General features: G+C 38.4%; 1 protein-coding gene across 16 annotated transcripts in view; it reads right to left on the minus strand.

Annotated features, from left to right (window-relative positions):
• The window catches only part of NBEA (neurobeachin), a 748,862-nt gene that overhangs the window by 61,187 nt on the left and 669,330 nt on the right, over positions 1-18,345 (minus strand). For all 16 annotated transcript variants that reach the window (XM_075919178.2, XM_075919174.2, XM_075919172.2 and 13 more), the window contains 2 exons: positions 15,403-15,555; positions 3,058-3,225 (listed from right to left, as the gene is read on the minus strand). In XM_075919178.2, coding sequence (XP_075775293.2) covers positions 3,058-3,225; positions 15,403-15,555 — 321 coding nt within the window. The remainder of the gene's footprint in view (positions 1-3,057; positions 3,226-15,402; positions 15,556-18,345) is intronic.

Raw genomic sequence — 18,345 nt, forward strand, 5'->3', positions numbered from 1 at the left:
CCTTCTGAAACATGCTTTCATTTTCACTGATCACCATCTGGTGTGAGGAATTGTTTCTATGTGGTTTGATGAGGACCTGACTTTTACAATGATTAAGATTAAAGATTCATGCCCAATTCTTACCATAAGTCTAGGGGCTGGGTAAGGGACACTTATTTGAAGCCACATTTCACTGGCAAAAGACTGCTGGGTTTTTTGTGTTTTTAGACTTGTTATGGCTACCACTGAAGGAGGAAAGCACAATTATCTAGTCTGTTTCACTGATGACAGGGGACAATAGGCTAAAAGTAATGGCTATTTGCATAGCTTATGTTAAAGAATGTATACCAACATTTTATTTAAAGCAGAAAACTCAGAATTTCACTTATATAGAAAATGAAATAATGAGAATATCTCAGGAATTGTGGGATGGGAATTATTGTATATCTTGAGCTTTAACAGAAGATATTATATTGAGAAAATGTCCAATTTTTCTTTAAAAAAAATCAATGTATACAACAATTACCAAGTTAAAATATCAAGCATAGCAGCTCACAACCTGCTGCAATATAATACATATGACAAAAAGAAATTTGATATTCTAATGCTTGTGTGTGTGTTACCTTCTTGCCTATATATTGATCAATGGACTATCTACTAAATCAATTGTAAAAATAAGAAAAGAAGTACTCAAACATAAAAGCTCATTAGTTTTACAGAAAAATGCAAAACATAACTAATGTGTGCAGAGTAATAAAAACATATAATCCATGCCTGAATCACTAATAAACACTTATCCAGATATCAAATACCTTTTATTGTTCAGAAAACCTATATATAATTTACAATTATAGTTCAAATAAATCTCAAAAGACTCCAAATTTGCTTGTACAAATCCATATGATCCTATATGGGCAAAAAGTGAAGAAGGTGGTATTTTTACTTTGCAAGGAATACAGAATATGACTATTTTAAAAGAACTGAACAGGATTCAGATTTTTTTTCTATTTTAAATTGAATATTTTGCTTTCAGTATCACGAGAAAATAAACATTTTGCCTTTCATTTGCAAACTTTCTTCTTGCATGTGGAAGAAGAAGAAAATAGAACCATGCGAAGTGGTTTAGGCCAGGTCTACACTAGATCAGCTTGGCTTAAGATATGCAACTCCATCTATGAGCTCCGCGGCATCCTCACAGTGGGAGGCTGATGGGAGTAAACACTTCCGTCGGCTTGCCTTACTCCTCGTTAAAGGAGGCATAACAGATGCTGGCAGAGGTGCCCTCTGAGTTTGATTTAGACCGTCTTAACTAGACTCGTTAAATCTAATGTCAGAAGAATGTGGCAGCGGTGATCGTCCTTTTAGTGTAGACAATGTCTTGGGTGCAAAGGGAAACACAAGAAAGGAGATACATATATTGTAATGTCTAAGGGGGCATGGGTTAGATGTGCATGTAGGAGCAAAAAAATCTCCCGGATTAAACAAAAAATTCTTCACAAGTTGTGCATGTAAGGAAGCTCACAAGAGAGCTGAAGATGCTCATCATATTACAAAATATTAAGCAAAGCATGCAGGGTTCAATCCTACAAGCCACCTTGTGTGGGCAGGCCCTTGAACTCAGATACAGAGGTCTGTTCATGCAAATCAGGGCCTTAAGTATTGCATTAGTTCTATGGAGCTACTAAGTGCTGTACTCCTTTGCTTTCCTTGCATAAATACCTCATTGATACTTTCAAAATTATTGTTCTTTTGTGCATGCAGATCTGCTTTTTATTGCCTCTAATTATGCTCTGAGCCTCTGGAACCTGCAAACAATTATGTAGGTACTTAATTTTAAGCACTTGAGTAGTCCTATTGACTCTAATGGGTCTCATCACATGCTTAAAATGAGGTATTTGAATAAGTGTATGCAAGATCAGGTCCTTAAAATACACCTTCTGAAATTCTAGCTCTAAAAAAATCTAATGATCAGACGTTAGTGTCTATTCTTTTTAGCTATCTAAATGGTAAAAAAAAATTAAAATGCATTATTCCAAAAAATTAGCCTACCTGAATCCAAATGTTTCTTTGATGTCTGTTTCTGTTTCACAGTCTACTAGTTTTCTGTCTTCACCAAACTAAACACTCCTTCACACCCCCAATAAACAAACAGCCCTTCGCAACAAAACAACAAAACCACCCTCACCCGCCAGAAAAAAAAATTCCAAAGCCTGATAGTGTATCAGTTATTACTGTTTTGCATACAACAGATGGTAGATATCTGGGGGAATGGATGATTGTGTGTATAGCCATCACAGCAGCACTCATCTAACAGCTGTTATATCTTCACATTTTTCACCTATTATTTAATCATTTTACCCAATACATGAATTATATTTATAGCAATAATTCTTAATAATTTTACTAAAACCAAGCACATTGATTGGAAATAAAACATATGAGGTTATCAACATGATTCTGCTCAGATAACTAGTATAAATATATCTGAACAACACAACACCCACACAAAATACACCACAGAAAAACAACACAATAGAATATACACAGAAGATTAAACCAAAAAGCCTCTACCGGTAACAGTCGATTACTTTCATTTTTCTTTCTGTAATGTGCAATCTGAACTAATTCTATTTTGTCAGTAAAGTATAATTATATTGATGCAAATAATTTCTACTGCATTATCTTATTGGAAATATTAGGCATTTTCCTCTTATTCATGACCACACTGCAAAGTAATTTTTTTATTTCAATAATCCAGTTTTACTAAGTGGCTCTATCTGATGCTAATTGTAAAGGTGGTTCACTTTGTAGAGTATTCCTTGCACTGTAATAAATGGAGTGAATATTAATTCTACTATCTATGACAGCTTCCTAGCAAAGAAAATTCTGCCCAGCATCTATATACTGACATTTGAACATTCTTGACTTTCCTTTTTTGGAATCACTTAGGATTTCAAGTGCTGAATAAAGTCAATAAAATCAAACCAAAAGGGATTTTTTAAAACTAAAATAGAGATGTATTAATGACACGTGGGAGATGACAGCAGTTTTTAGAACAAAAAGCTAGTAAATGCTTACCTCCCTGAGGACAGGATCAGTGATACTATCCAGATTTACAGAGCCTTCATACGTTAGGTAGTGGAAAACATTGAGTGCACGCACTGCTTCTGGTCCTCGTTGCTTGTAGCCAAATATAAGGTCAATCCACTGATGAAGTTGGCATGATACAAACTCACTTTCCAGTGCCTGGAAATGAAATTCAAAGTTAGGGGGGAAATATTGTTTTTCACATTTAGACACTTAAATTCTATCTTCAATCTGCTTTTTGCCTGAAGAAATTGTACTGTATAGCAATACAGTCCTTGTTTGTACTTAAAGTATATATCAAGTTCTTCAAACAAACATCAAACCACCACGCAACTAATTATTCTGTGATTAAATTAAAATTAATCTTATTTTGTTCAGTTTTATATGAAGTTAATTTCTTTTGCAGTTACAGGGTTTGTCTAATTATGATTATTTTAATTAATTCCAAAGCTGTCCGATAACTTTCTTAGAACATCTAAAAAAATTGAGGGAAAATGGGGGAAATAAGCAAAGATATCTAGCTCTCCAGCTCATTTTCCAACCAGCTCTTATCAATTTCAAATTTAAAATGGAAAGTCAGAAATACAGTATTAGTTTTAACAGCTCTATAGACAAAATAGCAATAAAGCTTAAGCGTGGCCCCTCCATTATAGAGAAATGTCTATCTCTATTGGATATCATGGCCTGCATTGGGAGCTTTAAAAGGCTCAGAGAAGGCATAAGGTGTCCCTAACTTCATTCCACTAGCAAACCACAGGCAATTATATGGAAACATATACAGTTCTGCTCTACAAGTTCTTAGTGTGTATATACATAAGCATTCAATGTTACATAGATGGATTTGTTGTATCAGTTACTAGGGCTGGTCAAAAAAAATTTCAGCAAAATTTATTTTTGATGTAAAATTGTTTTCAACTAAACAAATGGTTTTGTAATTGAGGTTTCCTTTCTGTTGAAAATGCAGTGGGTAATTTTCGGTCAAAAACAGTTGAAAACCCCCCAAAAAATAAATTTGGATGTTCTGCTCTGGGGTCTCACTGGAATTATAATTTGATTTCCTCAATATTAATGTAACTGTTCTGAACTCTGACTTTGGAATAAAATGTTTAGTTGTCAAGGTCCAAAATAGGCATCTTGTCTTTTTTGGGAACCAAAAAGTGGGTGAATAAAAACATCTTTCTTGATATTGAGGTAGAATTCACTCTATTGCCTCTCATAGAAGGATTGAGTCTGCTCCTGGCAAAGAATGACCTCATAACAGCAATTTTGAACAGGTCCAGAAAGGAAGTTTGTGTACTGGAAGGGAGGGAAAGAAACTCTATGAAGTATCATTGATGGATAATTTAAAAGACCGAAGTGTCCCAATTGTGTGCATAACCTGCAAGGCATCCTCCAGAATAGCTGGATTGTGTAGACCTGGATTGCACCAATAATGATAGGTGGATCTTGACCGCAACATCAAAAAGCAGCCCTTATCAGGTGTCAGGGAATGACAGTGTTCATGGGATCAGAGGTAGCTGAAAACAGAGGCCTCTGAATCCTTTGTGTATTTATATTGAGGCTTGACGAAGCATTGATGGTAGAATGCTCAAGTCCCCCGGTATGGGGAGAAAAACTACATATATTAATTGTATTAAACTTTAACTATTCTAATATGCACTATAAACTATTTACAATGTTTTTTACTGAGTAGTAACAGTAAAAGAAATATGTGCATACAGGGATTCTGACTTGGGCCGTGTGGCGGTAAGAAGGAACTGAAGAGGCATCAAACTACACTGTTTCTTATGCCCGCAGTCTGGCATGTAAGGTGAACTATTGTCCATATGTGGGCCAACAGTCACTGCAAGCTAGAATTTCCAGAGTTGCACACATGGCATGTACACTCACTCATGTGTGGAATTCACATAAGGATCAGCAGTCAAAGAAAAATGTTAAGTTTGGATACAGATGCAAATTTTACATTAAAGGGAGTTCAGATCAAGCATTCTTGATCTGTGTCTTGAGTCTCGTGTCCATTTCTGGGCACCACACATTTCAAGAAAGATGTGGAAAAATTGGAGAAGGTCCAGAGAAGAGCATCAAAATTTTAAAGATCTAGAAAACATGAGCTATGAGGGAAGGCTGAAGGACTTGGGATTGTTTAGTTTAGAGAAGAGAAAACTGAGAGGGGATACAATAATGGTTTTCAGGAATCTAAAAGGGTGTCACAGGGATGGGGGAGGAGGGAATAGTACTTCTTGGCCTCTGATGATAGGACAAGAAGCAATGGGCTTAAACTGCAGCAAGGGAGTTTTAGGTTGATTGTTAGGAAAAACTTCCTATCAGGGTGGTTAAACACTGGAATAAATTGCTTAGGGAGGTTGTGGAATCTCCATCACTGGAGATATATCTAGAGCAGGTTAGACAGACATCTATCATGGATGATATAGACTGTGCTTGGTCCTGCTATGAGGGACTTGATGATCTCTCGAGGTCCCTTCCAGTTCTAGTATTCTATGATTCTGTTATTTATGTGATCTACATTCAATACTGTAGTTCTAGTAAAGTCCATTGGATTGTCCCTGCCAAGAATATTAATGGACATAGCCTTACATTGTTATCCATTAATAAAACTGCCAAAACATAGCTTAATTGCAAAAGGAAAGTTAAAGTTATACTAGAAAACTCAAAAGCCTATATAGAAACTAGTGGTTGATGCTAAAACGGGCCACAGGTGGTGAACACAGTTTCTGTCCTTTGGTTCTTGAGAACCTTTTGTGCAATAGCTTAGCCCTGGTCCAGGTCAAGCAATCCCATGCCAGAAACTGTACTTAGGTGTTGGAGATCCATTGATCTGAAGCAACTTCCTATTAGGCCTGGAGCTCAACAGAACATGGAAAACAACATTATTAGTAGTATGACAATGGTTGTGGCACTTTTATTCAAGCAAGCTCATCTGTTTCATGATTAATGTTGTACTATACATTGGAAATATACATTCTCTCTGTTTCTGCCAAACCTAGATATGGGGCTCTAACACAGTTAGAAATATAAAGAATTGTGATAAGGCTGTTGCCTACATTCAATGCTGCACTGATTTATGCTGATAATCTTTAAATTTTTATATTGAATTTGAAACAGCACTGATATTATCTAGTTATGAATATCAGCAGACAGAAATGAAGGTAGCTTGAAGATAGAATGTTTTTCACTGTATATTTTATTCCTGGTTCAGCCTTTTTGCTGAATATTTTGAACAATTTATTCATTATTCCATATACAGAATATGAATCTGAAAGATCTTCTGAAGAAGAAAATAATGTAGAGGACAAGAACATAATAGTTTTAAGTCCAGCTTTTCAAAATGCCACATTTTAGTATGGCCACATCAAACAAATTTTAATACATAGCTACAACTGAATATTTTGTCATAATTTGTCTGAATGTGTCTGGCTAGCTTTAAACATCAACATATTTACTTATCTGGAATTTAAAGTAAAGGAATTAGGCTCTTAAATTAGCACTTTCAAAAAACCTATAATCATCTTTAATTTATTGAAAATAAAATCAGCAACAACATACTAGTTGGCAGCAATCCCCTATATTTAGGTTGCTTAACATTTTCCTTTTTCTAGCTAGGCCAGAATAAGGACAGAAGCACCAGATGTGGTTTTAATTAGTCCACAACTTTATTCTTAAAAATCTGGGAGTACTCGGCAGATAAAATTATACAATGTAGGTAATTCCACATATATTTCCATATACTCAGGGGGCCAGCCCTCCCCCTTTTCAATGTTAGTCCCATCCAACCTACTCCTGGGACCCTGCTGGGCTATAAAAGAGGGGTGTTTGGATTTTTTAAGTATGTCAGAAGCAGGTTGCCTGTTATTCATTATGTGTGGGGCCACTGGATGATTGAGATGCTAAAGGAGCTCTCAAGGAACTCCTTGTGGAAAAGCTAAAAGAATTCTTTGTATCAGTTTTTACCGCAAAAGAGAAAGATTCCCACATCTAAGCTCCCCCTTTCAGGTGACAAATCTGAGGATGGGGTGTCAATAGAAGAAGTTTTGGAAGCAATGATAAATGAAATTCAGTCCTAAATTCGGGACTCTCTGGTCTGGCAACATCCGAGGGCTGGCAGGACCAAAGATCTTGCTGGACCAAAGAGCCTCAATTGCTAGGAATGTGAGCCAGTGGGGATCCCCACCATTGGGATCAGCACGCCCCATCTCTGAGGAGCCTTGGCCAGGTGGAGCAGCAGCGAGACCAGCAAGTCCCATTCCCAGGGAACCCTGGATAGGCATGGCAGCAGACAGGGAGCCCTGTCCCCAGGAAGTCCTTGTCAGGAATGGCAGCAGTGGGGCAGCCAAGGAGCCCCATCCCTGGAAAGCCCCGGCTGGGTGTGGCAGAAGCAGGGCTGCCAACAGGTAGCAAGCCCTGTCCCCCAGAGAGCCCAGAAGGCTGGCAGCAGTGTGCAGGAGCCCAAGCCCTGTAGCAGCAGAGCTGGAGCCCAGTGGCAGTGGAGTCAAAGTGGAGCCAGCTGGAGGAAGGGGCAGTGTCCCGGGATACCGGCAGCAGGGGACCTTCCTGGCCCAGCAAATTCCCTCATTCAGAATGGGTCAGGTCCCCAGGATGCTGGACCAGGGAGATCCAACCTGTAGTTGTAAGTCACTAGGGCCAGACTGTATTCACTCAAAAGTTCTGAATGAACTAAATATGTAATTGCAGAACTACTGACTGTAGTATGTAACCTATCACTTAAATCAGCTTCTGTACCAAATGATTGGAGGATAGTTAATGTGACACAGATTTTTCTAAAAAGGCCCCAGAAGTGATTACAGGCTAGTAAGCCTAACTTCAGTACCAGACATATGTGTTGAAAATATAGTAAAGAACAGAACAATCAGACATAAAGATGAATAGGATTTGCTGGAGAAGTATCAAGGGACTAAAGGCACATGATGACTCTCAAATTTACTAGACTTCCTTGAGGAGGATCAACAAGCATATGGATACAGTGTACTGTTATTTTCGCAAAGCCTTTGACAAGGTCCCCTACCAAAGGCTCTTAAGCAAAGTGGTTGTCAAGGGATAAGAACGACGGTCTTCTCTTGGATCAGTAACTGATAGAAAAATGATAGGAATAAATATACTTGAATCTCTTCTCCCAGGCATTGCCCCCCACCACTATGGGAGCACAGGGGAAAAGCCTCAAGAGAAGTATGTCACTGTACTGCCATTCCCCCAGCTGGGGGAGAAGGGAAACGTGCAGAGCTGCTTCCTCCTATCATTGCCAGGGTCCGTACTGCAGGTGTTCCCTGTATGGAGTGCAGAGGTTCAGGTGTAGTTTTCAGAATGGAGAGACATAAATAGTGATGAGTCCCAGAGACTGGTACTCAATGAGGTTCAACATATTCATAAATACTCTGAAAAAGAGGGTAAACAATGAGGTGGCAAAAATTGAAGCTATTACAAAATTACTCAAAATAGCCAAATCCAAATCAGATTAGAACGAATTACACAGGGATCTCACAAAACTTGGTGATTGGTGTAGAAAATAGCAGATGAAATGCAGTGTTGGTAAGTGCCAAGTCACACTGGAAAACATAACTCCAACTCTACCTACAAAATGATGGGCTCTAAATTAGCTGTTACCATTCAGGAAAGAGATCTTGGTGTCACTGTGGATAGTCCTCTAAATAAATCAACACAATATGCAGCAAAAATTAACAAACAAACTAAATAAAGGAATGTTAGGCACCATAAGGACAGGGATAAATAATATGGCAGAAAATATAAAGCCACTATAAATTCATGGTACACCTACACCTTGAATACTAAGTGCAATTCTGGTCACCCTACCTGAAAAAAAGCTATATTAAAATTGGAAAAGGTATACAGACTAAACATAGTAGGAACTTGTGAAAGATTTGTGAAGACTTGAATCTTTCATTATTTTGAATTAGAGACGTAAGAGTTTATAAAGGATTATAAATTGTCAACCAACTGCTCACATTGTTGTCACTGGATACATTTATATCCCTACATTACAGCACCTTATATTAATATAATTCTACAACTAATTAGAGAAGGGAAAAACACTGATTTTTTGTGGGGGTGGGGCGGGGAAGGTTTGGTGGCTAACCTGATAAATCAGAAAAATATTATGTTGATCCAAAATAGCTAATTTTTAAAAATGAAACATTGCTAGGTTTTTTCAGATTACCTCTCCTCCCCATTTTTTTTTTATTCAGATGAAACTATCTGCTGACTTGGAACCTGAGCTTTCAAACATTTTGACAACCTGAAAATGGAATTTCTGGGAAATTGATAAAAGTATATATAGTGATTAATTCAAATACAAGACATTATCAGTATGAAATATTTTAACACTTCAGTGCCCTAAGAATCAGCACTTGCATACAATAGCTCTTTTAGATATTTTTGAGATGGCATATTAAAAATTAATTTTTTAATGATTTTTGTGTAATGGGAACATAGCAATGATAAAAACTATTATAGATTTTTACTCTTAAATGACAATTAACTATTACTCAGAGTGTTCTCAGTCCATAATTCAAAAATACACAGAAGCAAACTCAGATTCCATTTGAGGGGGCCTTTCAATTAAATTTGTTTGGGGTATTACTACACCAGATGAAATCTTCATCTTCAAATCAAGGCATTCTATTTCCAAGTCACATTTTGTGTCATCATGTTCTGTTCTTTTTGGTAAAACATTTTTATTTTTTAAGGTGGCACAATCAAATGGCATACACATTGTGCTGATTCCTCCTTTTCATTATTTCTAAGATCCAAATTTTTCTCTGTGTCAAGACAGGCTCAGACCCTCTCCTCCCCTTCCCTCCCCCACCAACATTTTCTGTTTTGACTACACCGGACCACAGCTGTTCCAGGACTAGAAAGTCCTGGTAGAAGGCTGGTAGCTGGGCTCCATGTAGCTGGGCTGCCTGGAGCACTGCCTCTAGGCTGATAGATACAATCCAGTAGGTTGCCAGGTAAAATCCAGTGACCTGCTCTGTGCGGCCAGGAGCCCAGCATGCCGCAGCATTGCTGCCTGGCATGTCCAGGAGCCCGGCTCACTGCAGCAGGACTGCCCGGTGCATCCAGGAGCCCAGCACACTGCAGTGGAGCTGCCCGGTGGGGACCAGGAGCCTGGTGCACTGCAGTGGGGTGCCAGGTATGGCCAGGAGCCTGGTGCACAGGGTGCTGGGTTGCCTGGCTTAGCAGGGAAGGGCGGGCTGGCAGGACAGTCATGTTGGTGGGGGGTAGGAAGGCAGGAGGCCAGCAGCCAATCCAGGGCTGGGGTTGGGGGCCAGATATGACCTCTCGAGGTCCAGCAAAATCCCTCAACTGGGACTGGTCAGGTCCTGAGTGTGCCGGGCCAGGGAAGTCCAACCTGTACTACAGTAAACTCATATTCTATAACCTTAAAACAAAAAAAAATATTTTGAAAAGAACTATTTGTTTAAGGAAGGTGATTGTCCAATAATGAGCAGAATTGTATTTAATGTATTTGGAATATCTTGGGGTCATCACTTTCCTCAGGAGGATGTTTCCAAAATGGGTTTTTCTGTATATTAAGCTAATTAGGTTACTTTTGCTATGTTAAATATGTTCTCTCAATAGTAAGTTGTGCACGAATGTAGCAGTCAAATTTAGATTTAAATCACTCTAAATTAGAAGTGTTTATTTTCCGGTAAGTAAGAAACCTAACAATGAAAACAAATAAAATCAAACAAAAAATTGCCACTGACAATGTAAAATGAAATTTTTCATGTTCTATTTACGTAGTACAAAGTATAGTCAGCGCCTATCAATAAGTAAAAATAGGCATTGAAGTCCACTGTCTACCAAAACCTTAGTGCTCCAAGTTTTCAACTTATATATTAAATGTTTGTTAACCATGAAATAGTTCAGAAATGGAAATATTAGCCAAAAAGTGTGTATATAAATCATTCTACAAAGAGGATGAAAATTGATTATTCATAACAGGTACATAACAGTAACAAAATAGGACTTAGAAAAAACAGATACCAAGTGGTCTTTCTAAAAATGTCATTTATACTAAATGCATTGTATACAACATTATAATTTGTAATATCATACTTGCATGTTCACCTATCAAAATATCATTATAAGTGATGCAAATTACAGCAGATCTCATTTTTTAAACTATGAAATGGTTATTTTGCTTTGCTTCAATGTTTCACAGTAGAGTTCCTTGCCTCAATTTAACATGCCTGATTTACTAGCTGAATATATTCTATTTCTGGCTCTCAGAACCCTCATAAATCTGCTGGGACTGAGAGGCTGAGTAAGACTACAGATGCACATCTGTGGAAGTTTCTTTTTTTTTTTAAACTGGTAGATTATGATTGATGAACCCAGCATTAGGGTAATGTTATCAGGGACACTTACTGCTTCTGTCCTCTGTGACATCACTGAGGTCACACCATAATCATGTTAGCATTGAACACAATGCTTTATTAATGTTTCATGAGTAAGTCAGCAGTAATCAGTCTAGCTATGTATGGATAAATTAAACTGGTACAACAATCCCTGATGTATAAATTGAGTGCTTTTAGAGTGTACCATAACAGCTTTAAAAGTAACTTGACAATCACTTTTTCAAGCTTTCTAATAAGACCAATTTTAACAAGTTTAATGGCATTTGTTTCAATGGGAAGCCATTTCCACCACAGTTCATATTTGTATTAAGTATGAAAAAACTTCTCCAAACACTCCTCATTTCACAACTCTAAAAAGCCTATTAACCAATAGATTACATGGGAGCCGTAATTCTGTGTGTGATACAGAAACTCTTGATTTGTTTATTTTTATTAATTTTAATAATCTATGAATGCTTAAGCAGGTTATAGATAAATGTTCCTGTCCACATACATAGAATTATAATTTATATATAGGTATGGTGAGAAAGATGTGTATGAATATCTATAATACTGTTAACTAGAAAATACTGAATATCCACACTATGGTTTGTGGTATCACAATAAGGCTCAATCCCCTATAATGGAAAGACTCCAACTGACTTCAATGGGCTTTGGATCAGGTACATAGTGCCCTGAAATAGATTTCTGTGGCTTCCCTGTATATATGTACAGTACCTATTTTGCTAAGCCTGATGAATGAATTTCAGCTACTGGGGGCAAGTTCGCCTTATTTCAGTATCACCCTCATGCTACATTATTCATTAGACAGAATTTTGTGAGACAAGCAAAAAGGTTTGGGCTAGTGATGGGCAATTTGAATAAGAAATCTGCTGAAAGTCCAAATACATGTAGAATCAGACAATAAAGACGAGTAAGATCGTCTATTACAGCATCTTCTTCCATTCCTCTGATAAATCACAAATGTTTTCTACAGAACATTTTCTTGTATATTGTCTAATCTACTTTTAGAAGTGCCAAGTGACAGGGCATTAGAAATCTACTCCATAATCTGATAGATTTCAATATCAAGCATTTCTGATAAATCCATCTTTTTTCCCTTTTGAAAATCAACACCATTATTCCAAGTTCCCTGGGGGCAGGTTGTCTGGCCAGGGGAAAGGAGTAGGCAGGGGGTAGGTGTCTGGCCTGGGGGGAGGGGACAGGAATGGGCTGGGGATGTAGGGTCTCGGCAGAAGAGGTGAGGAGGTTGGGGGGGGAAGGATTGGGCTTGGACGGCAGAGTGGACCCAGTGTGGCTCAGGGGAGAAGGTTGGGCTCGGATGTTGGAGAGGACCTGGTGCAACCTGTGTGGAGAGAGGGATTGGGTTCGGATGGCAGAGGGGACCTGGTGAGGTCCAGAGGAGTGTGGGGTGGGCTCAGATGGTGGAGGGGACCTGGGAGGAAGGGTTGGGCTTGGATGGCGGAGGGGACCCGGCCCCAGCAGCTCCTCCCTGGCAGCGCATGAAGCCTATGTCCGGAGGGGATGGCACTGAGGCTGGCCACAGCAAGCAGCTGAGGATGGAGGTGGATGGCAGCGGTGATATGAGGACGCAGATGACGTGATGACGTCACTCTGTCCTGCAGGAAACTTTTTTTTATAGAGAGAGAGAAAGGGATGAAAAAGCACAAATACACATAGCAATACTACTAATCAAGACACTTTGTCACTTGCATAATATGACAGCCCACGAGAAGGTGACATGTCAAGGCTGAAAACAGCTAAGAATAAACAGTCTCCTCTTAAAAGCCCTATATTTTTTCTTGCAAATATGTTAATTTATTGAAAATACTTTATTTATGCAAAAAAGTATATATTATAGACTAAGGTGTTTCATAGGTACAATTCTGAACACTTGGTAATGATTTGTGATGGAAGGTTACTTTTGCAAAATCTGTTAAGCAAATACAATAGTTGGCATGGTTGTTCAGTATCCCTACACAAACAATTAATTCCTTTTGAATGGAAACCGAACAGCATCCAATCATACAAGGACCCGAGTCAAAGATGCCATTTATGGAGGGCTGGAGGGCAGTAGCCCTCTCCCAAGTTTGAACCCCCTGGATTTCATGCTTGAGATCTGCTTAAAGCTGCATATACTGGCTCCAAAGGCAGCTCTTAACTGCAACAGAGTTTGAGCTGTTTGCAACTTTGCCTTTGGGGCAGGAAGTTTGTTATAAACAGAGGGAGGCAGGGTGATTAAGAATAACAAAAGGCTGGGCATTCCAGTAACTGAAGGATCATTAGATCATCGTGAAAACATTGCATGGTATTTGAAAGATAGGGAGGGAAAAAAGTAGCAATGATTGTTGTGCTGCTGTTGTGCTCCACAGAGTTAGTAACACAGTAATAATGTACACTACATTTTTAAGGCTAACCAGTGTCCCTTAAGTGACTTGCAACAAAATGTCAGAATATGTTAATCTCAGAGGGGTAGCCATGTTAATCTGTAACTTAAAAAACAGTGAATGGTCCATTAGCCTCATTTAGCAAGGACACTCTAATTCCGTGGTCCCCAACACGGTGCCCGCGGGTGCCATGGCACCCGCGGGGGCATTTCCATGTGCTCGCCAGGTGCTCGGGGCTGGCCTGGCACCGGGCGCATGGCGGGGGGAGCATCGGCCACGGGCGCGCAGCGCATGGCGGGGGGAGCGCCGGCCCCGGGTGCGCGGCGCTGGGCGGGGGGAGCGCCGGCTCCGGGCGCGCGGCACATGGCGAGGGGAGTGCCGGCCCCGGGCGCGCGGTGCTGGCGGGGGGAGCGCGACCCTGGGCATGCAGCTATGGGGGGGGCCGCCCCCGGGCATGCGGCTATGGGGGGGGGCCGCCCCCGGGGCGCAAGTGTCCCCGCCCCCTGGCGCCCGGCGGGCGAACAGCCCCGCCCCCTGGCGCCCGGCAACCTTGAAAGGTTGGGGACCACTGCTCTAATTGACAAGATTTTTTTTCCTTCTCTTTCCCTCCCGATCCCCTCATTTTCTGCTCTTTATTTGTACCACTGGGCCCCTTGCTCCATTCATCTGAAGAAGTGGGTTGTGCCCATGAAAGTTCATGATACCACCTACATTCTTTGTTAGAATATATTAGTGTAGAGCTGTGCAGTCTAATCTCTCTCTAGAAAAAGCGTTTCCTGCCATGCAACAGAATGACATCATCAGGTTCTCTGGCCAAAGAGAGGGGATGGGTTTCGTGAGTGTAGCAAGTAGTGTGCATAGCCCTCTAGTACTGATTAAATTTTCTTTCTTTTAGATAGGAATTAGATACAGTGCTCCTGTCAGCTGACTGGTAAGTTGTCTGCCAAAAAAAGTAGAGTTTTCCAGTGTCTTAGTAGCCCTTGGATAGAGTTACTATCCAAGGGCTACTAAGGGAGGACGGATGGGGTTGGTTTCCCCTCCCCATTTGTTGCTTGGCTTGTACTGAGCATGTTCAGTAACACGATTGAAGCCTCTGTCCTCTTACTCTCTTCTTCCTCTCCTATCGCAGCATGCACAGGTTTGCCTCCCGACAAAAATCTCAAATAGCACCCCTGACATGAGTACTTCCTGCAAGATCCACCTTCAAATCCTTTTGTCATTATTTGCAGTAAACGCTAAGTATTTTGCAGGATTGGGATCTTATTTCTTCAAGATCTTTTACATTGGCCAACAGAGGCTCATCAAATTGCCTTCTCCAGAGGGAGCAAATAAACTAAATTTAAATTTTCATTATTGGTCCTTGATAAAGAAATACTGCACAGTAAACATTCCTGTTCAATAAGAGTTGAATGGAAACTCCCCATGGCCCTTTTTCTTTTTAACCTTAATTCTGCAGAAGTGAGAAGCCTTTCTCTCTATATTAGCTTGTTAAAACACTGAACTTGTTACTAAATCTTAACTAAAATTTCTCTTACCATCCTGTTGATCCGAACAAAGTCTTCAGGCTTCTTTGCCCAAGGGGGAAGCTCAACATCATTTACAACAACTTCATCCTCTCTGACTCCTAGATTATATCCGTTACTGTTGACAAACATCTCTGGTAGGTAGTAAAACTCTGGAATTAACTCCTGTCAGAAGGAAAGCATAGTGTGTTACTTGGATATGTACAAAACAGCTGCATTATAGTTTTCAGAATTTATCTCTCATACAATAACCTTACAAGAAAAATAATCATTTCCATTTGCATAAAATCTTTTTTGCATTGTTTAATTTATGTGAAAAATAAATGTTTAAGGAAGACTTTTTATAACCTTTTTCTTGTACTTAACTTTGAGCAGACATTTTGTTATATTATATTGAACAGCTTTTGTCTTTCTCAATCTTGTTTCAATAAATCATAGGACTTCGGAACAGCACTACCTTCTCACCCTTTGTTAAATTAAATATGTTTAAAAGTAATCAGAGATCTTCCATTATTGTTTAACAAAATTATTTGAAAAAGGAAAAAATCTGTGAAATCTTCATGGAAAAGGTTATATTTTAATCCTAATTTTTCTTTGCTTTTTTCATATTATGTACTGCGCGCGTGTGTGTGTGTGTGTGTGTGTGTATAATATTGCATTAGCAGACATAATATAAAATTTTATGAATAAAAAGATGGCATCACTATAGGAGGATAAACAAAAAATTTCAGGTGATAGTATTTTACTATACTCAGCAATGTTCAAATATGACAAAATATCTTTAAAATATTATTACATGCAACTTGCATTATGAAGTCTCAGTAATCAGGAAATAAATCTGAGCTGATAGTAATATTTAGGCAGTGCCCACTATGAAATTTATCACACTTCGAAGGAAGTCCTAGGCTGAAATTAGTGATTTTGATGCCAAAAAAAAAAAAAAAAAAGTCAGTGTGTAGGTGCCTATTTTTTAAACAGATGGAATTGAATTGCAGTACTAGAAAAAGCTACAGTTTTAAAGCCCATTGCTTTTTCTCTAATATGTAATTTAGTGAATTTAATCCCTATCTAGATTATTAAAAGCATTGGGATATTCATTTGTGTAACACGATCAAAACTGATGACACAGCACCTGAAACCTTAATCTCTTTATGGTCTTTTCAAAGGCTACAGGTAGAGATCATAAAAATAATCACTGCAGCCACTACAGTATCTAAATAAATCTGATCCACAACACTACAAAGAATAGAACAGTTAAAGTACAGAAGGCCATTTCAAGTTTTACCATTAAAAACAAATATATGAATATTTACATAAAATTTTTAAATATTTTTAATGGAACAATTTATTGGTTTTTTTTATGCCATTCATGCTGCATGACAAACACTGTGATTCAAATTACATTAAAAATACAACATTAATTAATATTTTGTCTATTATAAGACAGTAATTAAATGAGACATGCCTGAACATGTGTATTATATAGCTTGTAATTATATATAATAATAACATTTTAAAAATATTTCACACAGTAATGAGTAAAACAATATAACATAAAAAGGATAAAACCCCTGAATATCATATACTGTATTGGGTTAAACATAGTCTACTTGGCTGGGAATCCAAACTTGTTATATTACCATCTCTAGTTTTTTTACTAGAAGAGTTTTCTACAAATTCACTCTGATACAGCTGAAAACAAATTGTTCATCCTCCTTCTCACTCTCATTTTATGACTTCTTAGACTTTTGAAGAACCTCTTCTTGTCTATTCTCACAGGGGCAGCACTGGGCCTAATTATCTTTCCAGAGCTCAGCAAAACCACTCCTAACTGTGGACTAAGGAGTTACTGCAAAACAACACATGCTTCAGTGAAAATGATGGTCCTCCAGATGACTGCTGGCCTAAGAGTGGTGAAAGTATGTCATGTCAAAATAATTTTTATTTAAATTGAATAAAACAATGGAAAATCTGACTTCTAATTTACAAAAAATCGTTATTTAAATAACAAAATCCATGCATTGCATATTGCTGATTTTTTGACTGGCTATCAAACCTATCTAGCTGGCTGTTCTATTACCTTATGTGAGAAGACAGAGTCTCTGCAGCTTCTCAGCTCTTCAGTTGTAGGGCCTGACTATGAAACTCTTGCAGCTAATGTAACTGTACATTTTGCATTATCCAGATACATGTCCAATCTTTTATTTTTTTGAACTCTCCTCAATGATATCATGTGGCAAAGAGCTCTACAGAATTTTGTAATAAAAAATTACCAATTTAAAATGTGATCCCATTCACATTAATTCAATGTCTTCTTATTCTGGTAGTGTGAGAATGAATCAACAGGAGCACTTAATTTATCCTTTATGGCATTTCCTATTTTGTAGTAATTTAGCATTACCACTCTTATTTATTTTCTTTGGAAACTAAGCAATCCCAGTTTTTTTAATTCCTCATATGGCACTCTCTCCAGGCTGCTAATCCTTTTCTGTTGGTCTCTCCTGAACATCATGTATTCCTGATAAATCCTTTTTTAAAACAAAGTGAGCAGACTGATCACAATATTTCAGGTAAAGGAATAATATCCATTTACGTAAAAATCTGTTCTTTATTTAGCCTAACATTTTGTTTGCTTTCTTGACCACTTCATTGAAACAACCCACTCTTATCTTTCAGACATTCTGAAATCTGATATTTATTCCTACTCATGGGTTTTTGAATTCTTTGTCAGTTTCTAATTTAGGGCAGTATTTTTCTTCTCGGCATATGACTATTTACATTCCTTCAAAGCATCTTCTGAGGAACCTTATCAAAGATTCTTTAAAAGGCAAAATGAATGCTAGCTGGTATTCCTTTTTCACTATTTCTTGACATGGTTATAGAATTCTAGTAGATTATAGAGGTAAGATTTTTTCTTTACAGACGTCATGCTAGATTGTCCTCATGTTCATCTAT

Source organism: Pelodiscus sinensis, chromosome 1 (genome assembly GCF_052426305.1).
Source record: "Pelodiscus sinensis isolate ZL-2025 chromosome 1, ASM5242630v1, whole genome shotgun sequence".
NCBI classification, from domain to species: Eukaryota; Metazoa; Chordata; order Testudines; family Trionychidae; genus Pelodiscus; species Pelodiscus sinensis.